The sequence below is a fragment of the Trichoderma aggressivum genome, assembly GCF_033847375.1.
Source record: "Trichoderma aggressivum f. europaeum strain CBS 100526 chromosome Unknown scaffold_003, whole genome shotgun sequence".
NCBI lineage: Eukaryota > Fungi > Ascomycota > Sordariomycetes > Hypocreales > Hypocreaceae > Trichoderma > Trichoderma aggressivum.
The window spans coordinates 1,062,084-1,088,064 of record NW_026946369.1 but is presented as its reverse complement, the minus strand read 5'-3'; the positions used below and the strand labels follow the sequence as shown (position 1 = coordinate 1,088,064).

Below are 25,981 nucleotides of genomic sequence, written 5' to 3'. Positions count from 1 at the left end.
CATCCTGTTATCCAACGTCCTCAAGGTCCCAACTTTTTTCTTTTCTTTACCTCATGGACAATCACCGTCCCCTGATCGTGGACCAGACTTGGGTCATTTAAACCATGTGTTGTTCCCTCTCCACCACGCATCCTGCTCCGAACCTCGAATGGTATCTTTTATTTTGTTTCATGTCGATCACCTCGTGCTGACAACGTACTTTCCCATGCGTCCAGATCATCCTACCTAGATACCAGCTTCCCAGTCTCTACTCGTTCTCTGTTGCCCGCCCGCGAGTCCGACAACAAGCCCTATTCTTTTATCCTATGATATAATTGGAACGGGTTGTGCATATTAGCAGCATTTAACAACGGCCATTCTTTTTCGCCGTTGAATCATTTGCAGCATCTCTTATAAGCCGGATTACATCATCAGTACCAGCCAGGCTTTTATTCCCCTTCAAGCAATAACCCCGGCAAACGTTCTGGGAATGCCTTACACGCCGCCCTCTCACCGATCTCCCGCCTCCTCAGCGACTGCTTCTCCGGATGTCAGCCGACGCTCATCAATTACCTCCGGCCAGAAGCCTTCGCTCCCTCGCTCAGCCTCGTACCTCAGCAAGAACCGTCGAACACCGTCCGCACCCCCGGCTGTAGAGTCTCACTCTACACCGTCTCCTCCATATGGCTCTTCCGACGAAGTCAAGAACGCCGGCACCACTCCTGTGAGCGCCAGCCTCCGCAAGTCACCCCCGCCGGTGACTGACGACCGAGGAATCCCTAACGCTGCCATCATCTCCCCGCCCGACTCTGCCTCGTCGGACAGTGAGGATGATAGCCGCCCGGAGATTCGAGGGAGGAAGTTGGGGAAGCTTAGGGATGCCGTCAGCCAGATCCCTCAACCCCGGACACCATCACCCCCAAGCAAGGACTCGAGGCTAAGCCCTGGCGACGTTACGCCTCGGAGCATCGTGCACACTAGTTTCAGTGCCATGAGCCTGAGCGACCTACCCAAGTCGGCACGCCGGGGCCATGTCCGATCTGCAACTGATCCAAATGTGTCGGCCATCATGACATCTGCCGAGAACTCCCAGACTGTCTCGGAGGACTCGGAGGATGACTTGAGGCCTAAGCCGCCGATGGTACGCAAGAAGTCCGGCGAGCTGGTCCGACCGGCTCTCCGTGGACACAAGCGACCCTCGAGCATGCCTGGCACTCCCGTTTTCGCCAAGGCCGTTCACTTCGACTCTCATTTGGAGCACATCCGTCACTTCCTCCAGGTCGACCGACCTTTGGCAGTTAGTGCCGGCTCGTCTCCGGTTGAGAACTACGAGAGTGAGACGGAGTATCCCTTCCCGGGAGGCGAGAAGAGGACCGTTGCGCGGACACCGCCGTTTGACTGGCAGCTCATCACCAACAACTTCCCCCACGACTCTCCTTCACGACGAGACCTGCCTGTTCGCCTAGAAAAGGTTTGGCTCTCGCCGGATCAGAAGTCGATGCTGGGTTCCGTCGTCGTTTCCAACCTGTCCTACCAGAAGCTGGTTGTCTGCCGCTTCACCTTGGACTACTGGAAAACAACGTCAGAGGTCGTTGCCGAGTTTAGCCACGAGATCCGCCCCAAGGTCACTCGTGATGGTCAGGACCGCTTCACCTTCTCCATCAAGCTGTCAGATACTGCCAACCTGGAGATGAAGACTTTGTATTTCTGCATTCGCTACAATGTCAACGGCCAGGAGTATTGGGACAGCAACGGCTCTGCCAACTTCCAGGTTGATTTCCGGAAGCAATTCAAGCCGCAGAACGGTAAGAACGGCTTCCAAGGCGCCCAGTCACGGTCGAGCAACAGTCTGCCGCGGAGCAACCGCAAGCAGACTCCTGTCGCTCCCGGACGGCCCGTGCAGATGCCTCTTTCGTTTGATGATTTTGATAAAAAACCAAAGTTTAAGTTTGATGACCATATCAACGACTTCTTGGGCGAGTCCAACACTCCCGGCCTTCGCCTCAAGACCAAGTCCACCAGCAACTTGGCCAGTGACAACATCACCAAGGGTCTGGGCCTGACCGCACCTAGCGGACTGGCCTTTGCCAACCGTTATGATTTTGGAGCCTCGCTGAGCGCTGCCGTCCAGGCGGCCAAGGACTCTGCGGCCAAGGACAAGGACGCCCTCTACATGAAGAGGAATGTCCGCGACAGCCCTACGCCCATGAGCTTTGGCCCTCCTCTGAGCGCAAAGTCTGCTTCGCAGCCCAGCCAGCCCGCCGCTGCGCCCGCTGCCGCTGCCGCTGCCGCGGCTGCTAATGCTGCTCCTTCGTCCAATGTTGGTCTCGGCCTCGGCCTGTCCAGCTCTTCCTACGAAGAGCTCGTCAGTAAATACTGCTTTGTACGTACCCCTGGAGACCACTTCAGCGTCCCCCAGCCGCCCCAGCCGCCTGCCGCCGTCTAGTTGTTGGAAAATGGAAACATTCCCGCCGTCATGCAACAAAAATGGAGGGAGGCTTGAGGAGCGATTGGGCAAGACTCTGAAAAAAAAATTGAAAAAAAAAATGGGATGGTATTTGTGTAGCTGACATTTGGCTTTTTCTGTCCTTACAGTTTGGTTCGAAGCAATCGACCACGACGGCGGCGACTAATGGAACGACCAAGAGCGAAGAGACCGAGGGCATCAGCCCGACTACGGTGTCAGTGGCGACGATGGCTCACCCTCTTCACCACACCGGCCCTGCGGCTCACCACAGCCTCCACCACCCCATTGATATGAAGCTCACCCGGCCCCTGACCGCCGATTACCTCGCGGCATCACACTCGTCTCCTCTCGACTCTATATCCTCCGTCCTCATCAGCAGGGACCAGTCGTCGACCCCCAAGTCGATGCCTCACATGAGGTCGCCTTCGCCGTCCTTTTCCACATCCCCAACTGATGCTCCCTTCTTCGCGCAGCAGATGATTCAGCAGCGATTCCGTTGGGGCGCAGAACCTCATGCCGCTACCGCCATCCGAGGCTAGATTGCCTACGGAGGCGGTTATCGGATGAGGACAGCTGCGATTTGCCGCATCTTTCTCGGTTGACGGTTTTTATTTTTTTATTTTGACAAACTGAGAAGAACAATTTTTTTTTTAAAACAAAACAACCTGGTTTGGGTTTGGACAGCTGACAGAGCAACGGATGTCCCATGTTTTTTTTTTTATAAAACATGGCGAGGTTTCTATATGACCTCGTCCAATTTTTTCAACTGGCCCCCCAAAAATCGGAAGGGGCCCGCGCTGCGGCTTTTGCTTTTCTTGTTCACAGCAACAATCAAAGAGCGATAATTGTTGTACTTTTTTCCTATTACTCTTTTTCCTATTACTTGTACTTTGGCTTTTTGTTTTTTCAGCTTCTGGGAGTTTTGGCCGCATACGATACGGATTTGTCTCTTCTTTTTCTACTGCTTGGCGCTCACAAGGGCATTGGGAATTTCTGGTGCTGTTTTTTCCTTTCTGCTTTCCTTTTTTTTTTCTGCGCTCTGGGTTCGGTTCATGACAGGTCTTGTGTTGGAGTAACTTCGCCACTACGGTTTTCTCTTCTACTTTGTGTTTCATTTTCCTACGGGAGGTTTTTTTCTTCTCTCTCTCCCGCTTTTTGTTATACGTCTTTCACGGCTCCAGACCGTTATGAACAAAGCGGACCAGGCGGATTGATAATGACTTGTCAACGCTCTCATTTGTGTTTTTAAGGGAATGGACTGAAAGGCGGCCGACGGGTTGGTTCTTTGGTCCAGGGTGCATTGGGCTACTACGAGCAGGCGGGGAACGGGAAAGGAAAAAGTCGGTTGCTAATGGTATTGATTCGATTGGTTCTGCGGGCATTCTGGTACTTACTGCTACACAAGAAGATCAGACATAAATGAAATTGCCTAGATTACAGATGTTGTGCTCAACAAAACAAAACCCCCCTTGTGTGCTGTGCTGTGCTGTGTTTGTGTTGTGATTGCATGTGACTGCATGTGATAATCTGTCTATGCTACATGGCAGGCTTGGCTTCTGCTTTGGCATCGTCGACGGCCCACTTGGCGGCGGCATTCGCCCATGGCGTGAGGATAAGGTAAGGTAAGCAAGCAGAAAGATACAAGTACAAGAGAGCCAATTGCGGCGTTGGATTGGCCCCTTTGGTTCACGAGGTTTATACCAGTGGAGGTTTACTTGGCCTGGTAGGTAGTACGGAGTACAGATACGGAGTCCGGATACAGATACAGAAGACGGGATACTACCTCCTTACGGGTATGGGACCAGACATAGGTACGATACAGAGCTCTACTCATCATTCTTCACAGCAGTGAGCCATTCGCTATTCGGCATCGCTCTCACCTTTTTCTTTTTCTTTTTTTTCGTCATCCAGGTCCAGATAAGAAGTCGGAAGTCAGCAAAAGACCATCGACGGCGATGAGCTCGGCAACTTTGCGGGGGCGAAGTGCGTGCATGGAAAAGGTAACAAGCCATTGGGCTGTGTGTGTGTTGTTCTTCCTGTGGTTTGTTGTGTTCCGTGCGGCCGCGAGATGCATCTTGAGCAAAGTGCGTAATCAGGGCGTATAAACTCCATGTCTCTATTTCTCACCAACCGGAGAAGTAGCCTAGAAGGAAGAGGGGAATAATCTTTTTTTTTTCCTGCGAGTTTCTAGACTAGGGGAGAAGAGGCTTTTTTCCCCCCCTTCGTTCCTCGTATTAGAGGAGAGTGGCGAGGCGAGGCGAGGCAAAAAACAAGATGCAGGCGACGTGCATTTTTTTTTGGGCGGATGTGCATGAGAAGGGGGAAAAGAGGGAACATGTGTTGAGAGAGGAGTGGCTCGTTTTTATAAGGTTGCTTATGTCTTGGTGCCTGACGATGGGGGGAGGGGAGGGGCTTTTTTCTTATAGTAGTACGAGTAGTATTATGTTATTATTATTTTTAATTTATATGGTAGTATGTCGTTTTTTTTTTGATAGGGGTACGTGTAAGATGCAGATGCATGATGGGGGATGCGAATGGATGGAGAAACGGAGTGACTCCGTGCGAGTTACTTTCGTACGGGTTACGAGTTACGAATATGAAGTACAGCGGCCCAGAAAACAGAAAGGGGGGGCGTGCGTGGATGCAAGAGACTGGACTGATAACGGGGAGGATCGCGAATGAGGATTTTATGGACCAAACTAAGCGATGAGGGTTTTGGGGGGGATGGCGATGCGGCTGGGGTTCTTGGTCTTGTTCTTGATTTTTTTGGCCCGTTGCTATGCTTCATTATCTGTATGGAGATGGAGAAAAGGAAAACGCATCGGATGTGGAGAGCGAGAGAGAGAGACCCTTGTGCCTGTGGAGTCCAACGTTCTTGATTGAGAGGGTCGTGCATCGCGAACATGGATTCGAAAGGCGTTTTCTGTATGTCTACATATGCACCGTAGCAGCACTAATACGCGTTGGATGGGAATAGCCAAAAATCCTGGCCTGCCTTAGTCACATCGCTGCGGGCTGAGTGGAAACGGGCCAGCGGACTCTTTTTTGGTTTCTTCTTTTTGCTTGTTTGTTTGTGTGTTTGTTGTGCCTTGGAGATGCATATCTGGGTGCTAATGCATATGCCAAAAGACGCCCGTCCCCCCTCCCCCAACGTCCAGTGAGAAGAAACAATGACAATGCATCACATACTGTAGGTAGGATGCAAGAGAGGAGAAATACCTCTTTGCAGTTTCTCCGCGGCAAGGGCAGGATGTAAGCGTCATTGTGATGCTGGGATCTGACAGAACAGCTGCTGGAGAATGGTTGAAGATGCCGAGTGATTTTTGGTCTACTGCAGGGCTCTTTCTCTTTCTCTTTCTTTCTTTTCCCCTCGTCTCCTGTTTTTTTTTTTTTGTTTCTGTATTCGGTGTGGGACGATTGATTAAGCACCGATTGGCTTGCAAGTGCCGTTGGGCTCTGAGCCGTGGTTACATTACTAACTGGTAGCTCGTACATGTGAAAGGCTTGAGACACAAACAAGGGGGTTTGGGAGCTGTTTTCCCGTTATGAGAAGCAACTAACTTGGTTTAGAAGAGGAAATCGCCGGGTTGACGTGTTCAAGTTAGTCTTTGCAACTCTGGCGTTGCAGGTCGTGCCACATTGGCTTGTTGAAGCGCCCAAAACGCTACCGGTATTATGCAGGGTATGTGAGAGTTGAAAGAAGAGCTACAGCCTGCGTATACGAGTACGAGTAACAAAAGCATAGGTAGGTACTTAGCTAGCTGTTTGTGCTACTTCGTACCCATGACTGAATTGGGTGTGATGCCAATCAATTGATCCAAGTTTCGCTACGGAAAGCGTGCCGATGAAGAAACGACGCAACGAGCGCCGCATACGCAACTTCGGTGGTGGCGGCGTTGCCGAATGGCTCAACTGGCTATGTTGGCTGCTGGCCCGTGCGATAGCTGTTCCGTCCGGCGAGATAAACTGCAAGGCAATTCAAGTTATCTATGGCTGTGACTAATTGGAGAACTGAGGAATTATCCGCCATTTGCCACCGTGCTTGGCTGAGACAACCGAGACGGCTCGTCTTAGGGATACCAGCGTTGTGGCGAGAAGACGTCAATGTTGCTGTTCCACAACAGCTTCCACAGCTATCATGATTATCAAGATGATTGAAAAACGACAACTCGAAGCAAGGAATGAGCCGATCAGCCGCATCTGCCCCTTTCGGCGACTTGGAAGGGCTAGCCTTACGGCTATCGCGATTCGGCTCGAGCCCTATCCAGTATGGCCCCAAACCAGCACTGCCACGATTTTTTCTTTTCTATGAGTAAGAGGCAGCCATAACCGGAGATGAGAAAGAGGGAAAAACACATGTCTCAGTTTGGGATTGCGGTTCTAGCAAGGGCGGGCTTTTTGGTCTGGAACAGCGGGAACTTGTAGTCTTTTCTTCTTCCTTGGTGGTTTAGACAGCTGCCACCGAGTGACTAGTATGAGTTTGTAAAAGTGCCACCTGAACTTTAATGCTTCAGCTCTTCCTAAAACGGCTTCTCGAGCTGCTTGGTGGTTTCGATTTTGTTTTCCATTTCTTTCTCTTGGCTCCACGGGAGGCTCCTGTTTCATAATTTGACATTTCACCGTGGAGGTGGAGTGGTTTAAAGAAATAGGAATCCTATAAGTTGGCTGCCGTCAAGCATTCTCGGGTTCAGCCGAAACGAACATGTAATCGATTCTCACCAACGAGTGCTGGCGCTCCGGTCGAGGGAAACAACAACAGAACCAAGATGCGTGCGGCCATGACGGCTATAAAGCACTCGCCGACGCTGCAGAGCTTGCGGAGCGACAGCTGGCGCAGCGATGGCCGCGGCGACGTCTTCTCCGCCGAGCACTTTAAGCGCAAGAACCAGTTCAAGCGGCTGTTTCTGGCGTGCCTCGTGCGATGGGTGATGACGGTGCTGCTGGTTGTCGGGGCGTATCTCGTGCTGTGGAGATATTCGGTCAAGGAGGCCATGTTGAGCAACAAGAAGAAGGAGTTTAACACGTTGATTATTGCGATTTCGATTGCACTGGGTTTGAACATTGCGAGTTCGATGAAGCACATGGTGGGGGAGTTGAGATGGTGGGTGTTGAGCTGGTACGAGTGGACGCCGAGAGAGGTAAACAAAGGTTTGATTCATGCGAGGCAGTTCGTAATGGCTAATGTTCTTATGATGGTACAGGCCGACTGTATCCTACAGAGCGAAAACTTTAGCAGTCTCTTCACGCTGGGCTACGTGACACATCGTACGTGGGTGAGGGTCTATGTCTTGTTTTGGGTATTGGTCAATGTGGTGAGCAACGTTGATTCTCTCATTTCTCTTCAACGAGATCCATAGTGAGTGGTTGAATTAATCGCGAGTCCGCTGCTAGGCTTCGCAAATAGCCGTTGCGACTCTCGGCTTAACTTACAACATCAATCCGGCGGACACGGTGGCCGTGACGAAACCCGGAACCGTCTCGGTGCCGGATATGAGCAACATCCAGACAAATAAAGTGCTTTCGACGAATTCACAGGCCATCAGCGCCCTGCGATATACAGCAAACAAGTGCGTCTCGAAAAAAAAGAAGAGAAAGACTGATGGGATGTATCAGCTAACTCATGGTACAGTTATGGCCTCGTTGCCCTTGCCTACGGATACGGCGGAGACGACGAGATCCCCAAACCCGGCACGCTCTTCGACACCGACGCCAATCTCATGTACTGCAACCAGAACTCGTGCCAGTACATCTTCTACGAGGCGACCCCGGATGACCTGTCATACTACCAGATGGTGGCGACGAATCGATCGATTTCGACCCAGGCAACGTGCAAGGGGTGGAAGGTCCTCAATGGAGGAGACGGGACCCGGCACACGATTGTCATTGGAGACGCGAACCGCACCGAGTTTACGATTCCCGCCCTGAATGGGGCAGCCCAGACGACTTTCATGGTTGATCCCGATCGGGGCTCCGGGCCAGCGTGGGGGCACGTCTTGGCGTTTGAGGCATCGCCGACGGATCCGTGGTTCTACAACTGTAATGTTACGGTGGGAGCGGTCACCAATGTTGAGAATCCGGCGCAAGAGGTTGGTGTGAATGTCACGTCGCTCGCTGCCTCGGCCATTGCTCTCCAGGGCTATGGCGCCTCGACTTTTGGAGTCAGCACAAACAGCACCAGGCACTTTCAGTTCCAGAGTTATCCGGCGGAGTCTTTTTACGGAGCAATTCAGGGAGGCAATGTGACTGGCATGGGCCAGGTGATGGCTGCCTTTGCCGTTGGAGTTGTTGCCGTTACGGCCCAGGTCAACACCAACCTGAATGCCCCCGGACTGCTGCCGTTGAAGGGGATTAGGCTGGACATTACTCAGTGGTTATATGTGCATTTGATCTTGGGCCTCACGGTGGGACTGCAACTGCTGCTGGCGGTGATTGCAGCCGCGGTGGCGAGCAGGGTGACGGTGAGGGATCACAGCTGCGTTGGTTTGGCGGCGGCATTGCAGCCGTTGCTGCGGAGGCTGGATTGCGACGGAGGGACGAGGATGGCGAGCGAGAAGAGGATCTTTGAGAAGCTCGGGGGTAGCGTTAGGATTAGTTATGAGAGGGGGAGAGGCGGGATCTACTGCATCAAGGTAAAGGATTAGGAGCAACGCTTTGTCCTATAGATTTAATACTAATATTGACAAGGTGACGAGGCTGTTGTCGTTCCCGGCACTATCGAAGTGAATGCTGTATAAAGAGAGGAGGCTTAACACATCGCTGAATGCGAAGCGATGCATGTCTATCAGACGGCTTAACTCCGAGATGAGTGCGAAGTAGAGGTAGGTATATTGTCTATCAGTCTCACGTCATACCATTCCGAGAAACATGCGCCTATGCAAAACAAGAATATGGCCATGGACACATTAATATCATTTCATTGACAGGATCACGTCATGATACAGAATTTCTCTTTAATAGATTTTTCGTGGGTTTGGTGCTAGCGACGATTTGATGACCTTGAGGATATGCTTTGCTTGTTTTAGTCAAAGTCACTCATACGAGGATCTGTCGTGGGGTAGAATACCGAAAACTGTGTGAGAAGGCGGGAGATGCCAATGACTCCATACCGAGGGAATATATCTGCAAAGAATAATCACACTCCGTTATACCGCCGTTGCCAATGCTCCTCGTGGCATTGTCTCGGGATTGTATAAAAGACAGTCGAAGCCCATCATGCTCCCTCAGGACGACTCTCTTCCGCCAAGTCAAACGCCATGCAACTCGCCATTCCCATTATGGACAACAGTACCCTTGTCAAATCCTCACAGCCCATCACCCCACAACCAACGCCACCAAGCCCGCTTCTTTCTCCGGGCTACGAGTTGCATGACTTGCTTATTCGCGCTAAACTGACGACAGCCGCCTCGGAGTGTTGCCCAGGCTGAACTGACCTTACAAATGAAGTCTCATCAACTGCTCCTTGCTTGTAATCTCTCACAAGATGTGATGGCTGCTCTCCATACTTTTGCACCTTGATGTCCAGGAGACTTGATACGCCCGTAAACATTGGTTCCGTCATTGCTACACCATGTCGACTACTGTCACTCACGTCTTCATAACGGCTACCAATCAGCTGGAGCCCGATGACAAACATGCCAGGAAGCGGATACGAAAGCAGGCCATGAGCAAGTCTGCCCAGGCCAGGCGGAAACGAGGCGGCTATGGACAGCATAATCTAATCCAGTACCCGGCTGAGTTTTCGCCTTGCAGTGATGGCAGATCCGATCCCCAGGTTTCGGTCAAGGCTCTCATCCCGGCTAGTCTCGCATCCAGCTCATACGAGAAGATGAGGATGCGGTACAATTTCGATCTTCTAGATCTGTCTCAGTTGACATCATTCCACATCAGCTATGCAACAGCAAACATCCTGGCTCACAAGCCCACCATGTTGACTGAAGTGCTGGGCCACCGGGACTGGTCGTACCTCAACTACTTGCCGGGCCGGATCGGGCATAACGGCGCCTTGGACAAAGCTGCCGCATGTGTAGCCGCTCGAGCTCAGCAGTGGCTCTCTTCACCTTCCGAGCCCGTGTCCAACAGCATCTTGAAGCTGTATTCCGGCGCGTTGGCGGCTCTACAGGCCGAGTTGCAGTGCCCCAATGCGTGTCTTCGACCAGACGTGCTCTGTGCCACGCAGCTACTTGGAATATACGAAGTGAGCCTTTTCTATGCGTAGGCAAATTATTATACCATTACCGTATGCTTACGAAACTGCCAGCTGTTGAAAATGTCAACTGAAGACGCTTGGCGGTATCATTCTACAGGGGCAACTGCCTTGATCAAGCTTCGTGGCCCTGGGCGCTGCGAAACCGATTTCGAGAAGGCATTGGTGCTATCCCACGTCGGACAAATCGTAAGTCTTCCTTTCCAGTCTGTCATCTTCCGGAAGACGGGAAGAAAAACAATGCGATTACTAAAAATCCGCTTCCAGTTCCACGAGGCGCTCAATATCAACCAGACATGCTTCTTGAGCGATGATCCGTGGCAGGCTGCATTGCGCTCAATCCCCACAACCGACAATCTATTCTCCGATAGGAGCGAGCCCATTATATCGCTCTTGACTACGGTATGCCGCGTGCCGGAGTATTTCTATAAGACGACGCAGATCATCTGCGTCACTCGCCACGACACGCCAGCCGACCTGGTTGATGATGCGAAGAACAACCTGCAGCTGCTTCGTCTCCAACTCTTGCATTGGTACGAAACATTCTTTGGGCCAACCGCGTCGGATTATCCCAAGGTGGCGATAGTTAAAGACAGGAAGCATGAAGCCCTTGGGTTCAGCTTTGCCGTGTCCATCATACTTAACCGTCTGCTCTTTTGCTTGGATCCCGTGGCGGATGCCCACTGTGAGGAGACTGCGCAGAACAGTGCTTTGAAAATTCTAATGATTGCCAAGCAAGAGCTGTCTGCTGTTTCTCAAGCTGAGCTTTTCATGGCAATCAAGTTCAAGGTTGCCAAAGTTACCCTTGCTACAGCTGATAGATGGAGGGCTTGGCGTATGAGTGTGTGTACTCAGTGTAGCCCTTTGGCGGAATCACTGATTATGCCAAAGGATATGTTTGTTGATTGGTGTCAAAGGATGGGTTGGGAGACTCCTCGTCAGCCTTAGTTGAAGAAGAAACAAGAGAAGGGAGAAAAAAACAATAGACATGAAAAAGAGGGAAAGAAAACAAAGGCCGTAGAATATGTTTAGTCAAGAGACAAGGCGCCTCATTTATACAGAGTAATCGAGCATATCAGGTCCATGAGGATGGCATTTTCGTTTCTGTATCAACCACTTGTTCATAACCGCCACGGATAGGCTATTCCCCACGACTTTTCTATTTGGTATCAGGTAGTCTGGCGTGATTAATACCCAGAACAGCTTTGCTCTTTGATTCCAAACTAACAAAATAACTTTATTGCAACCTGATGTCACACCCCTGCCAGGGTACTGGTCCCTCGAAAAAGCTTAGCGCCCGCCATCCTCGCCGCTTCGTGATGCGGAGAAAGAAACCACCAGAGAAACGACAAGGGTACAGCTTTCCGGGAGTGGTTTAGCGGCGGCTCCCCGAGCCATGTTGGATGGCTTGATCCTTCGCCCGGCGGGGGGGGGGGGAAGCAGCCGGTGATGCCCGTTTTGTAGAGAGGACGCGAGAAGCGAGGATGAAAGCATGTGTAATCTTTGGCGATATTTGCGGATGTGTGCTTTGTCGGATTTGTAATTGACCCGGCGTTGACGTCGGATTGTGTTGATATGAGTCGATTGAATTGAGTTTCAGGGCAACAAACCGTCTTGAAATCATGTATATAAGACTGGAATGGGATCCCCTCTGGAGTTGGAGAATCATTCACACAACAAGCACTCAGATTCAATCAACACATTTTCAACCACTTTTAAGTCCAACACTTTTACCTTCACAATCTTCAAAATGCCCATCGGACACGTTCTCCTCCACGTCGCAAAGGCCGACTTTGCTCCCACCGTTGAGTTCTACACCAACGTCCTCAAGTCTCTGGGACTCCAGAAGCTCCCCGGCTTCCCTGAGGGATTGGTTGGATTTGGAACTACTGGACCCGAGTTTGTCCTTCTCTCTGGAGAAAAGACCTCCAACGCCCACGTCGCTTTCGCCGCTGCTGGTATGTACACACAATTCTGTTCTCAACACACATCGCTCTCTCTTATAGGGTGATTCGTTTCTATATAGCTGCTAACTCTAAACTATAGATACCAATGCCGTCGACGCTTTCCACACCGCCGCTCTCGCCAGCGGTGCCAAGGACAATGGAGCTCCCGGAATCCGGGCTGGAATTCACCCCAAGTACTACGCTTCTTTCATCCACGACCCTATTGGCAACAACATTGAGGCCGGCACCCTGACTGCTTGAGGGCGACTCTGAGGCGGCGCCTTGAGAGAAAGAGGTGCTGAATGAATTGGGAATCTACTTGGCTCAGATGTGCCAGCTTCAAGAATTGAATTAGGTTGTACATGAGCATAGCGATGGCGGTTGAGGTTTAGAAAACTTGGAATGAAAAAAAAACTTTTGGCCAAAGCATCAATGCTTTCAATCTGTCATATATGTGATATCTTGTCTTGAATTGTCTGTAACGGTTCTCGAGCGAATGGTTGTATACGCTCAAGCTCCACTGCGTAACAGTTCGGAGAGCAGCTGACCTAGCTCTGATAGGAAAGTTTCTTCGAAACTACTTGGTACATTTAGCTCCATAAGATGACAAGCTCAGTTTTTCATCCCCATCGTCGCGTTTCGTAAGCATTTGTCAAGGAGTTGAAGCGTTTCGCAGAGTTGCGACAACGAGTTGCTCAACTCCTTCAGCCCAGCGAAAATGACGCATTCTAAGCCGCATTGAATCACCTTGTTTAAACTTTGTGATTTCAGCTTTGCATGCTTACGCCATTTGCTGAAGTTTTTGTGCGGATCCCGCGGAAATGGCGCAGTCTCACAAGTGCCGACAGCCAAGCCGCCCGACGTGCCGCTGCTATGCCGCTCGCTAGGGTGAAGCGGTTATGATGTAAGTCCATGATGGATAATGGAGTAGAAAGTAAAACTAGAAAGGGAGGATTCCAAATCTAGGCAGATGGAAGAGTTCTAACACTAGATAAATAGAAGACGTATATATAAGTGAGACAATTAACTTTCCCATTGACTATTACTTCTACAACTCCAATCACTCGTACCGTCTCTCTCTTATCATATCCAACCTCACAACAATCACAATGGCTGCACAAGAAGGACGAGCTCCGTACCCGCCATTCACGCTGGAGACGGCTCAGATCAAAGTTAAGGCCGCTCAAGATGCCTGGAACACCAGGTTCGCACATCCTATCCCTTTCACTTCTCTCAATCGCAACTACTTACCAAAAACCTGCAGGAACCCAGATGGTGTCAAAATGGCATACACGCCCGACTCAATCTGGCGCAACCGCGGCACATTTCTACAAGGTCGCGACGAGATTCAAAAGTTCTTGACCGATAAATGGAGCAAGGAAGATGGCTACCGACTTCGCAAGGAGCTCTTCGCTTTTACAGACAACAAGATCGCCGTGCAGTTCTGGTACGAGTGGCATGATGAGGCAGGCCAGTGGTGGCGCACGTATGGGCTTGAGGACTGGACTTTTGCCGAGAATGGGTTGATGAGGAAGCGCCAGATGAGTGGGAATGACGTGAAGATTAGCGATGCGGATAGATGGTTCAAGGATGGCGTTGATGTGAATACCGTCGACATTTCCGAGAAGCACTGGTGATGGAGGATATGTATCAGAACTTGAATTAAATTCCTAAATGTATACGAGCGACAATTGTTTTACAGTTTCTTTTATTGACATAAGAAGTGTGAGAAACCGGCGTTGAAGTGTGAGCCATAGTCTATCGTCCAAGATTGAACAATGCACTTCTCACTTCATTGTAATGGCTCTTCAAGATTGCAATTGCAGCTACAAGGACTACAATGGTCAACGAGATCGGGATTGCCTTGCCCGCCAATCCCTGACATTGGTGAAGAGAGTGTGTAAGCCAGGCTACGGTGAAAACACCCTCGCGAGTAAAATCCCACGGCTTGTGAGGTGGGTTGATAAGCTGTCGGATAATGTTCCACGAGAGCTTGAGAATAGAATTGCCAAAATTGATGGCGAAATATGGCGGGTACGCTTTTCAGTTTGTGTGCCAATGATCCGCGCATATCGAAGCCCAGTGCTTCAGGATGCTCAACGACCTGAGCCTGATGGCACTCCTAAGTAGATCAACTCGTCTCCGATGTCTCCGACCCTAAGAATCGGATCTCTTTTTACCCGGTTTGATGTCTTTAAAGACAGTTTCTAGGTTGTGATTGATTCGGTTCTTATGTTCCTGGAACCGGTGGCCTGCACCACTTGAAGAATAGGCATCAAGATCCGATTGAATGTCGCCTTTCTGACTCTAATCACATAAGATAAAAAAGTAGGTTCCAAACAGCATTCGGAAAGAGCATATTGCTTGTCCTGACGTCCTTGGGAGATGCTCCCTTTTCGCCCCCTTTCTGGGAGCTCTAGCACAACCAGTTGTATTTCACAAACTTCTGGCGGCTTCCTGTCATGACACTGCGAGAATACTCGGTATCTAATTGATGTAAATTATGGAATGTATGTAAAACTCCGACCTTCGAGCTTGCCATTCTCGAGAGATGGCAGCATAGGCAGACTGTCTGTGACCTGCTCTCTAGGATCGTCTTCTATTCGCCTGTAGGATAATCGAAACCCCCGTTTTGGAGCATTATTCACATTTGCGGTAGCAGAAACAGCCAAGATACGCGTGGATTCGACATTTGATCAGCCATGTTGGTGATCTTGTGAGAAGATCGAAGTGCGATGGATCAAAAGCAGAGGCAGAGCCACCAGAGCCACCAGAGGGACAATGTTATTATTAAAAAGCCCTTTCTACTTCAAAATCGTGGGATGTAGATATATATAGTCGAGGCGCTGAATAAACCACGACGTGGAAATTCGCGTTCAAGGTTCGGTGGTTGTTGGCGACTTCGCATGTCGCCCGGTATTAGCCTCTGGCATTTACCCTGAAGGCGAGAGTTCGTTTCTGGCATAACTGTTAATAGTGACTGCATCGAATCAGCGCGGTAACGTCAATTGAACAGCAGTGAATGGTACTTCAAACTATTAGCTCGTGGGTGTTTCCATCAACGAAAGGGAGACTTCCACGCGCATCTCTCCTGTAGTTGAACATCGGCCTTTTCAAAATGTCAATTGGGAGGACTCAAACACGACGACAATGCGCCACCAGAATGGAAAGCTCGTCATGAGCACACAGCTTCTCAATTGATTCATACTAAAGCAAAAATCTTGCTCCCGTAAAATGGCGTTTGATTAGATTAGCCAAGAAAAGCATCCGACCATCATCATCATCTCAGCCAAAGCATGGAATCTTTGTCGCTCCTCTTGGCACGCCAAAACGGCCCACCCCAGTCGAAAGTGCCTTGGTGGGAATTCATTTGAATCCAAGACTAGCAGGGGAACTTTTTTGCCAATGCCGAATCCGGGGTAGCGTGTCGTGAGCGATGGGCATGGCCAGAGAGATTGGCCATTGCATTGTGCTGAAGTGGCGAATGGCTCCGGCTTCAGGACATTGGCTATTTATTATGTCTTCAGCTGCATCGTGGACTCCAAACAAGTGCCATCTCGGGCCAGAGGGCCGCGACGAGAGCAATGTAACTGGTGGTTGACGGTCTTGGCCGGCGGCCTTCCTGCAAGGATGATTCAAGACGGGGAAACCTTGGCCTGACCCGAGTTTGATTGTGGAATTGCTATTGGTGGGAGTCTATGGGATCGCTGCAAACCCGCCGATCGTCATGTCGTCTCGTCTGTCTCTGTGCTCAACGCTGTGATACTCTGTGGAGCGATTCATTCATTCATATTCACTCTTGCGATGATGATTCGTCTAGCACAATCAAGGACCATCTCGGGGCATAGTCGGAATTATACATGATTCATCCGGCACATGCAATCTTGCTCTCGACGAAGCAATTAGCCTCGATGGCCTCCGATTCCAGGACACGCCCCATAATATTAAGACAGCGCTATCTTGGCGTCGCGGCAAGGTTAAAAAAGGTCCTGCTGATGGTCGCCAGCCCCAGTTTAGTACCGACTGGGACGTTTGTTTTTCCTACCTTACCGAACGAGCCAAGAGCAGATACAAAAGTCCGCAATAGTCCTTGGAACTAGCCCACGACAGAGGAGGTGCTTGATAAGGAGACTTTGTCCTGGCAGGGGTTTGAGGATTGTGTGGTGAAGCCAACTGATATCTTCGCCAAGCCGGCGGGGAGGATGTTCTGGTTAGACCCTTGCACTTTCGTAAGAATTGTTGCGTGCTTCGCAGCTGTCATCCAGATAGTCGTCAGGCTATCTTCGCGTGGGCTCGCGACATCCAATTGCAGTCGTGTTTGTATCGGAGTCCAGATGTTTCTTCGTTGAGATTCTTCCTACATGACACGAGAGCTCGTTCTACAGACTCGGGCGAGAACAAGGCAGGACACGATTCGAAATTCTTCGTCTGTCCTTGCGTTGCGTTTCGTCGGCGAGGAGGCCTTTGCGTAGCTTACAGGGGCGGTGGTGCAACGAAGACGATAGAATAGATGCTCCGTACCGAGTGCGGAGCCAGTTCTCGTCGGCAATCATAGCTAATAATCAAGCTTACCTCGAGCTTGACCTGCATGTCAGCCGACAGCCGCTTTCCCAAGCAGCGGAGCCCTTTTGCCGTAGGCCGGCGGCGCAATACAGCGAGTGGCCTGCGGGTTCTTGCAGCTCGCCGTCCAGTGTTGGCATCCGCATAGAATCATACCTAGGTCAACAATGCCGTGCTACTCGACCGAGGCTTTGCTGAAATTGTTCCATGAGCACGTTCATGTCCATCCCCCACTTGTCAACATGCCTCACCGGAGCATGCCGACCGCCAGATGCTACCTAGGCGGGCCAGGCCAATTTGACATCTCGTCCACCGTGTAGAGGAAGGGGCGCGGTGGAGAGCCGTGTTGTGGTAATTTGGTGTGCATCACCAACACAATGCAAGTAAAGAGACACTGTCCCGGGTGATCGCGTGTAAGGAACGCCACCCATCTGCGGCCACCCAAATATACTGCGTCCTTGTGGCCCGTCGTACAATTTCCCAGCGTCACGGGTGTCTATCTTTCCCATAGGCCGCTTCGATAAAGAGGTATAACTCCTAGTTCCATTGCAAGCACTGATGAACGCTCCCGAAGAGCGATAGTCGGCCATCTCATTGCAAACGTTCCACATCGGCCGGTGCCGTTTTTGCTCCGCCTCAGTCGCTGTGGCTCGAGCCCTGACATGAGGCTGGTTCGCCAACGGCCGACTGTCCCAAAGAGGTAGGTGAAAATGGTAGTGGCGATTGGAGATCTAAACGTCTGCCGCTCCTCTCTTGGAAGCTGACCCCGCATAGAACCTCATCGCGTGCTTCAATTTCTGACCTCGGAAGCTGCCCAGGCAAGAGAGAGATCTGGGCGGATGCAAGTCGCACAAAAATACTACCGCCATCATGAGGCTAGCATGGGGGGAAGCCGGCGGTGAACCCCTGGCGCCACGGCGGCAAGGGGTCCCAGCCGTTGTTCATGTCTTGCCCGCCGCCGCATGAGAAGCGCGTCCTGGATGGGCGTTCTAAGTCGTCGTGGCGGCGAAAACCCCGTCCTCCAGGGTCCCGAGAGGTGCTTTTGGATCAAGCCGTGCTTGGCAGCTCGAGCTGCAGGGCCGCGGTCTGGCGTCGAGGGAGTGAGTACTTATACCCGGAGACATCCCCTTCACCCTTAGACGATGGGTTGAAGAGGCAGAGAGCAGCTTTCTGGTTCTGGCGCACCTAGCCATTGTCTCTCCTCATCGTCCCGCAAGCGCTGCGCCATTGTAAACCCTTTCCATAGTCGAACAAGTGGAAAGTTGAAGATGGTGCGCTTAGCTCTATTAGTGTCGCTGCTGGCGACCTTCTCCGGGGTCATTGCCCGTGGCTCCGGCCAGACGTCGAAAGTCGTCCCCGGCGCCTACATCTTCGAGTTTGAGAATGATCAGGTGAGTCTCGCTCAGCCGTTGGCACTGGGCATGTTGCCTACCGCGGTGGCAAATGCTGACGGGACTCCAATAGGACACGGCCGCTTTTTACAAACAGCTCAACGACGAGGGCTCAACTCGCATCAAGTTCAACTACAAGCTGTTCAAGGGTGTCTCAGTCCAACTCAAGGATCTCTCCAACCATGAGAGCAAGGCGCAGAAGATGGCCCAACTGCCCGCGGTGAAGAACATGTGGCCCGTCACCCTCATCCAGGCCCCCAACCCAAAGGTCGAGTGGGTTGCTGGCAGCACATCTCCCGCTATCCAGGCCAGAGATGTCAGCCCGACTGATCCAGGCAACTTTCCTCCTCAGCAGATGACCCAGATTGACAAGCTGCGGGCCAAGGGGTTTACAGGCAAGGGCGTCAAGATTGCCGTCATTGACACAGGCGTGAGTAGAAACCCACTACCCTCCCTTTGTTAGACATTGACTCACAAAGATGATAGATTGACTACACTCACCCTGCTCTTGGCGGCTGCTTTGGCGCCGGCTGTCTGGTATCATTCGGTACTGACTTGGTCGGTGACAACTACAGCGGTTTCAACGCTCCTGTGCCCGACAATGATCCCAAGGACTGCGCCGGCCACGGCTCTCACGTCGCCGGTATCATTGCCGCCCAGGAGAACCCCTACGGCTTCACCGGTGGCGCTCCCGACGTCACTCTTGGTGCTTACCGAGTCTTTGGCTGCGAGGGCCAGGCTGGTAACGATGTTTTGATTGCTGCATACAACAAGGCATTTGAAGACGGTGCTCAGATCATCACTGCCTCCATTGGAGGTCCCTCTGGCTGGGCCGAAGAGCCTTGGGCCGTTGCCGTCAGCCGCATCGTCGACGCTGGTGTTCCTTGCACCGTCTCTGCCGGTAACGATGGTGACCACGGTCTGTTCTTCGCCAGCACGGCGGCCAACGGAAAGAAGGTTCTCGCTGTTGCGTCTGTTGACAACAAGAACATCCCAACCGTCTTCTCCTCCTCCAGCTACAAGGTCGACAACGGTGATGCTCAGCAATTTGGTTATGTCTCTTCCGCCCAGGCCTGGAAGGGAGTCAACAAGCCTCTCTACGCCGTGACTCTCGACACCACAATCCCGGATGATGCCTGCTCGCCTCTCCCCGATAGCACCCCTGACCTCTCCAACTACATCGTCCTTGTTCGTCGCGGTACCTGCACCTTTGTCCAGAAGGCTCAGAATGTCGCTGCAAAGGGCGCCAAGTACCTCCTCTACTACAACACCGTTGCTGGTGCCCTGTCCGTCGACGTCGGCAGTGTGACTCAGATTGCCGCCGCCGGCATGGTTCAGGACTCGACTGGTGCGGCTTGGATTGCCGCCATCAAGGCCGGAAAGACTGTTACCTTGTCCATGGTTGACCCGGATAGTGCGACCAAGCAGATCCAATTCGCCGACAACAAGGCGACTGGCGGTGCCCTCAGCACATACACATCTTGGGGACCTACCTGGGAGGTGGATGTCAAGCCTCAAATCAGCTCTCCTGGCGGCAACATCCTGTCCACCTGGCCCGTCGCTCTGGGAGGATATGCCACCCTTTCCGGCACATCGATGGCCTGCCCCTTGACTGCTGCTGCTGTTGCTCTGGTTGCCCAGGCTCGCGGAACCTTTGACCCTGTCCTGATTGAGAATCTGCTGGCAACGACTGCCAACCCCCAGCTTTTCAACGACGGCACTCAATTCTACGACTTCCTCGCTCCCGTCGCTCAGCAGGGCGGTGGTCTCATCCAGGCCTACGACGCCGCCTTCGCCACCACTCTTCTGTCTCCGTCCAGCTTGACCTTCAACGACACTGACCACTTTGTCCACAAGAGGAAAATCACCCTCAAGAACACCAGCAAGCAGAGGGTCACCTACAAGCTCAACCACGTCCCCACCAACACATTCTACACTCTGTCAGGCGACAGCCCCTACCCGGCTCCTTTCCCCAACGACGCCATTGCGGCTCACGCCTCTGTCAAGCTTGCACTGCAGCAAGTGACGCTTCCCGCTGGAAAGTCCATCACCATTGATGTTATCCCTACTCCCCCCAAGGGCGTTGACGCCAAGCGCCTTGGCCTGTGGTCCGGCTTCATCACAGTCAACGGCACAGACGGTTCCGCCCTCTCCGTCCCGTACCAGGGCCTGACTGGTTCCCTCCACAAGCAGCAAGTCCTGTTCGCTGAGGATTCTTGGATCGCCAAGTCCACCGACGAGAACTTGAACCCCGTCGAGAACGGCACCGTCTTCACCATCCCTGCCCCGGGCAATGCTCAGTCCACCGACGTGCTTCCCTCCCTTGTTGTCAGCCCAGCTTTTGGTTCCCGACTCATCCGTGTTGACCTTGTGCTCTTGTCGGCTCCTCCCAAGAACACCAAGATCAAGACGACCAAGTTCCTCGATACCACGTCCATTGGCCAGCCCGCCGGAGCACCCGTTCTGTGGGCGAGCCGTGGCCCGACTCCTCTTTCGTGGAGCGGCGAGCTGACTGACAACAAGTTTGCTCCTCCCGGAACATACAAGGCCGTGTTCCACGCGCTGCGTATTTTCGGCAACGAGAAGAAGAAGGAGGATTGGGATGTGAGCGAGTCCCCTGCGTTTACGATCAAGTATGCGTAGATGGAGGAAAGAAGAAGTGAGGAGGAAAACATGATTATGTAGCTATATGGTAGAGACAACAAAAACGATAATAGTATATGACTCTCTCTTCTTTTTTTCTTTGAATCAGAATCCTTCTGTAGATGCTGTGAATGATGACTTCGTGACTGTCGTGATATCTAGAACAGCAGGAGGAGAGTCGTGTGAAACGTCATGTGAGCTATCACGTGCCAACCCCAATCCCCCATTCCCAGCTTCTCCGAATTCTCACCAGCCGAACCTCCAAAGATCGGCCCCAGTCTCATCTCGCCCTCCAATCAGCATCACGCCGTCGCCCACCAACGGCACCAGGCAGCAGGATTCTGGCTCGATGGGATTCGCTGGTTGTCGTTCTGGGTTACCTGCAAACCCCCCACCGGTCCAGCGCTGCGGGGAGAAAAGCCGACGGGATGGACGAGTTGATAGGACAGTCTGTTGTCTGTGCCACCGCAAGGCAGCGAGTTTCGAGTCGACAACGAACGTTGCTCCGGGGATCGCGCATCGCATTAGCCCGCTGATGAATCCGTTCTGAGTCTTTGTCTTGTCTGGCCCGAGTCTGTCTCGACAATTCGTTTGCCTGATCCGACTCTCCTCGAGGCCGCGTTGGCATTCCGTTCTGAGGAGCTGCGAGTTGCTTCTCACTTTTTTTTCTTCTTTTCTGCGCTCACCACCTACCGTTGCACCGGGTTTGCCCCCCTTGTTGAGGGTGTACGAGTTATCGAACAGGTGCCTGCATAAGGTTCAGCTGACCCCCCGTTGTCCGATTGACGAATTGCTCGCCACGGGCCTGCTCTTGGGAATCTTTGCGACGCTGCTAAGCGCTGCGATGCACCGCGCTTGAATCAAGCGTCGCAGACTCGACTCGAATCCGCCCTGCAGCTGCAGCGTCCAGGTCAGGCGAGATTCCAGCTTAGATCCGCTTTGAGTATCCCCGATCCAACCGGGTGCCGCCCCCAGCGCCTGATAGCAGCAAGCGCTCACCTTTATCAAACGGGGTCCCCTTCAGGCAACAGCAAATCTCCAATATATAGGCAGCGATAGGGGAGAAAGCAGCATTCAGCCTTTCCCCATACCTCATCTAGCAAAAGGATGGAGCGAATTCGGCCAATGGTCGGCTTTCAGCTGCCCTTTCAGCGTCGCTTGAGCCGTCTTTACAATGACACCAAGAAATCCAGCGACTTTGTCAAGGAGCCTGCCCGGCATGAGGACGATCCCGAGATCAAGGCCCTCTATCGCAAACTGCGCATCCAAAAGGACCGCTTTGTCAGCTGGGGACTGGAGTGGTCAGATCCCAACCAGTCTGCCGAGATCGATGAGTCTCTCTCCAAGGCCGGCCTGAGTGAGGTCGTTGGCAGTATCATGTCCACCATCAAGGACATTCTTGCTGAAGCTGAACCCCTATGGCTAAGCTACAAGCGGGTTGTTGAGGGCGTTCGCCCATCGCCAGATCGAAAAGCGCCATTGGTCCAGTGGGACAAGGGCCGGTTCGAGGATCTCATCCGTGATCTCACTGCTTCCATCGATACTCTCTACGACTTGTCGCGAATGCGTTCGTCTGAGGCCTTGAACCCGCAACTGACCAAGCCGGCTCACAAGTCGGCCGCCGCTGAGGGTGACTTTAGACCATTTGAGTCAACACGGATGCAGACTCCTCAGCAAATCGACCCCAGGAGCTTGACGCACTTGCAACCCATGCAAGATGGACTTAGCACAATATCCGAGTCTTGTCGAAACGTTGTCTACATGAGCAAGACGGCCTATTCCGAGCTTACGACCCAGGGTGCCACTCGACAACCTTGGGCCCCTCTCCTGCTTGAGTATGCCAACTTTGATCCCATCTATTCGACCACGGGCATCATGCCCCCGATGGCCCGTTTCGAAAAGTTGTCGGCCGGTCTTCAAAAAGATCCCCAGAGAGCGCCTGGCTCTTGGACTGGTCTGCCTCGTCTGCTCGGTTACTTTGAAGACTTGGAAAATTCTCGACTGGGCTTGGTATACCTCTTTCCTCCTTCGTTCAACACTCTCGCTTCCAATAAAGTGAGCCAAAACCCTCAGTATAGCCTGCCCACTCTGAGCGATCTTCTTGCTCGTGGCGGCTCGGAGCCCCCCCTGGAGGCCAAGTTTCGATTTGCATACAACCTCACAAATACCGTGTTTGACCTGCACGCTAGAGGAATTACTCATGGCAACCTCTCTGATGTCAACATTTCATTCAGCAGAGCTACTGCTGCAGGCCCTGGCGATGAGAAGGGCCTTGTTGATATTCGCCGTCCTGTGCTGTCGTCGTTTGACGTCTTCATTGAGGAGCTTTCGCCCGAAAGCATTATATGGCGGCATCCTCTTGACCCTCGGGCTGCGCGGGTGTCGCCTCTTCCCCAGTCCACTGACGAGAGAGTCTTGGAAGTCTATTCCTTGGCGATGATCTTGCTGTCTATTGGATTGTGGACGAAGCTAGAAGACCTCGCGCCTGGGGCGGCGCCCACGACTGTCCCTGAATCCGCTCTAGAGACGCTGGCCATTAGATGTGGTACGTTGTACATGAAGGCCGTCCAAGCCTGTTGGAAGGTTGTGGATGAAGAGCTCTCCGGCGTGGCCAAAGGCGAGTCACTGCTTTCGGCCGTTCAGATGCGCGTCACTCGATTCTTGGAAGCCTGCTGCATTCTAGATGGCGTCAGCGGGTTCGAGGAAAGGCTGGGCCAGGAGTCATCTCCCGTTGAAGCCCCTACCCTGACTACGGCTGGGCCTTCCAAAGACGTTAAAGATCAAAAGTCAATGACCGTGCCTGTGGCCCCTACCAAGAAGCCGCCTCTACCGCCAACCCCAACACCAACTCACACTAAAGAGCAAAAGGTTGAAACAATTGGTACGTTGTTGGCAATATTTTCCCTTGTAATGCCAGGGAGGCAAAAGCGTCTAATAGAAACACAGAACCCGAAATCAAAGAAAGCAAGCCCGAAACCAAAGTCCGATTATACCCTCATGTGCCCCTGCCTCCTGATGTGGTGGAGAAATGGAACTCCATTCTCATGCCTCAGATCAACACTGCTCTCAAGACCTTTTATCGCAAACACCCAGAGTCGGTCGAGATATCTCTTGAGTCTGTGGGCCCAACCCCCCACCAGACCAGGCCTACTGTTTTGGTCGTCTGCACATCTGTTGGCAAAGTCCGTGCCATCTTGAACAAGAAGCTGAGTGAGCTCTTTGACGACTCTACAGGGTTTGGCCTCAAGGTTTGTCGCGGTAGCGTCATTCGGTCGCGGAGACAGGCGGGCGCAGTCATGAGATCCATGGCACGGGGGAGCAAGTCTGGTGGAAATCACGACAGCGACGATGACCACGTCGAAGCCGTGAACCCCGAGTACCAAGAGAGGCCAAACAATGGCGCAAGCATCGGAGCTTGGATTGGGGATCGTCACCTGCCACCTGTGAGCTTTGGCGGCCTCGTCATTGTCGATGACAAGACGTATGGAATGACTGTTCATCATATGCTCGATGACCCGGATCGAGATTTTGGTCCTCCCGATACATTGCGCAGCAGCGCCATTGCCGGCCGGGAGTGGCTCCCCGAGTCGACTTTTGGAAGCTTTGACAGCGAGGACTTTTCCTACGAACTGTCCGACACAGAATCGGAGCCATATTCCGAGACGGACCTCACCAGCGACTATGATGATGAGGAAGACGAGGAAGACGAAGAGTACAATGAGCCTGGTGACATTCCCGGCATAGAGCCCGGATGTGGCGATGGCTACATCGTCACTCAGCCTGCCCTGGACGACGTCGAGGAAGGATTTTATCCTTATGCTGAGACTGAGGACGAAGATCATCTCGATACCTACAGCTTGGGCGAAGTGTACGCTTCGAGTGGCATTCGCCGCAAGCAGGCCAATGGCTTGGTCCACGAGGTCGACTGGGCGCTCTTTGAGTTTTCTGACGGGCGCCTGCCAGACGACAATTATATTCCCAAGGTTTCGGATGATGCGACCCAAAGATGTCGCAGTCTGGGTAAGAGAAACACAAAGAATCAGCCAATGCTCCGACCGACTACGGTGGCACCATGGGCTTCTCTTCCGGGTCTCGAGGTTCAGTGTGTTGCACGGACGAGCGGGACGCAAACGGGACAGATTCTTCCGGCCCTGACGAGTGTCAAGATTTACGGACGCCAGTCACCAAGTCATACGTACCAAATTGCCAGCACTCCGTCGCCGGCGTCGGGCCCTTCTGCGAAGCCGTCCATTCCTCTGGGCATACCGGGAGACAGCGGGGCTTGGATTGTCGATCGGCATCAAGGGCAGCTCTGCGGACACGTACTTGCCTGGAGCCCGCGTAAACACGTTGCGTATATCTGCCCGATGGATGTTTTGCTCCTGGACATTGCGCAAACCCTGGAAGCGACCGAGGTGCGACTGCCAGGTGGTGAGCCCGTGGTGATGCTCCACGATGCCGAGGAGCTTGACAAGACGCGACGATTGGCAGAGGATGACGATGATGCTTTGGGGGAAGAAGACGAAGAAGAAGAAGAGGAGGAATACGACATGCCTCCAGCCCTGGTGGGCGAGCCATCGAGCCCAAAGAGAATCGCGACGCCGGTGACCTCATCAAGTCCGATTATCCTGGAGGTTGCTGAGCTGCCGGGGATTACAAGGCAGATGGAGGGGATGAAGATTGGCAATCGAAGGGTTGACTGCAACGTGTAGGTAGACGGGTGTTGGATATATACTGGGCTTGGATTTTAAAGACGACTTTGGTAATGCTATGAGTCTTTGTATACCCTACT

General features: G+C 52.4%; 7 protein-coding genes across 7 annotated transcripts; all 7 read left to right on the top strand.

Annotated features, from left to right (window-relative positions):
* Positions 1-469: 469 nt before the first annotated feature.
* On the top strand, positions 470-2,985 carry Triagg1_1449 (CAZyme family CBM21; the record flags this gene model as incomplete). The annotated part of the gene is made up of 2 exons (XM_062895520.1): positions 470-2,362; positions 2,575-2,985. 2 exons carry the CDS (start codon positions 470-472, stop codon positions 2,983-2,985), a joined length of 2,304 nt encoding a protein of 767 aa, XP_062759788.1.
* Positions 2,986-7,212: 4,227 nt separating this feature from the next.
* Triagg1_1448 (uncharacterized protein) lies at positions 7,213-9,011 on the top strand (the record flags this gene model as incomplete). Its single annotated transcript, XM_062895519.1, has 5 exons — positions 7,213-7,584; positions 7,648-7,711; positions 7,851-8,013; positions 8,076-8,816; positions 8,882-9,011. 5 exons carry the CDS (start codon positions 7,213-7,215, stop codon positions 9,009-9,011), a joined length of 1,470 nt encoding a protein of 489 aa, XP_062759787.1.
* A 1,002-nt stretch (positions 9,012-10,013) lies between these two features.
* Triagg1_1447 (transcriptional regulator family: Fungal Specific TF) lies at positions 10,014-11,597 on the top strand (the record flags this gene model as incomplete). The annotated part of the gene is made up of 3 exons (XM_062895518.1): positions 10,014-10,640; positions 10,704-10,838; positions 10,917-11,597. 3 exons carry the CDS (start codon positions 10,014-10,016, stop codon positions 11,595-11,597), a joined length of 1,443 nt encoding a protein of 480 aa, XP_062759786.1.
* Positions 11,598-12,399: 802 nt separating this feature from the next.
* Positions 12,400-12,856, top strand: Triagg1_1446 (uncharacterized protein; the record flags this gene model as incomplete). Its single annotated transcript, XM_062895517.1, has 2 exons — positions 12,400-12,607; positions 12,696-12,856. 2 exons carry the CDS (start codon positions 12,400-12,402, stop codon positions 12,854-12,856), a joined length of 369 nt encoding a protein of 122 aa, XP_062759785.1.
* Positions 12,857-13,704: 848 nt separating this feature from the next.
* Positions 13,705-14,232, top strand: Triagg1_1445 (uncharacterized protein; the record flags this gene model as incomplete). The annotated part of the gene is made up of 1 exon (XM_062895516.1): positions 13,705-14,232. The coding sequence occupies one exon, from the start codon at positions 13,705-13,707 to the stop codon at positions 14,230-14,232; it is 528 nt and encodes a 175-aa protein (XP_062759784.1).
* A 3,885-nt stretch (positions 14,233-18,117) lies between these two features.
* On the top strand, positions 18,118-21,189 carry Triagg1_1444 (uncharacterized protein; the record flags this gene model as incomplete). Its single annotated transcript, XM_062895515.1, has 5 exons — positions 18,118-18,255; positions 18,345-18,384; positions 18,446-18,546; positions 18,620-18,976; positions 19,033-21,189. 5 exons carry the CDS (start codon positions 18,118-18,120, stop codon positions 21,187-21,189), a joined length of 2,793 nt encoding a protein of 930 aa, XP_062759783.1.
* Positions 21,190-22,296: 1,107 nt separating this feature from the next.
* Positions 22,297-25,901, top strand: Triagg1_1443 (uncharacterized protein; the record flags this gene model as incomplete). The annotated part of the gene is made up of 2 exons (XM_062895514.1): positions 22,297-24,070; positions 24,136-25,901. 2 exons carry the CDS (start codon positions 22,297-22,299, stop codon positions 25,899-25,901), a joined length of 3,540 nt encoding a protein of 1,179 aa, XP_062759782.1.
* Between the last annotated feature and the right edge of the window lie 80 nt (positions 25,902-25,981).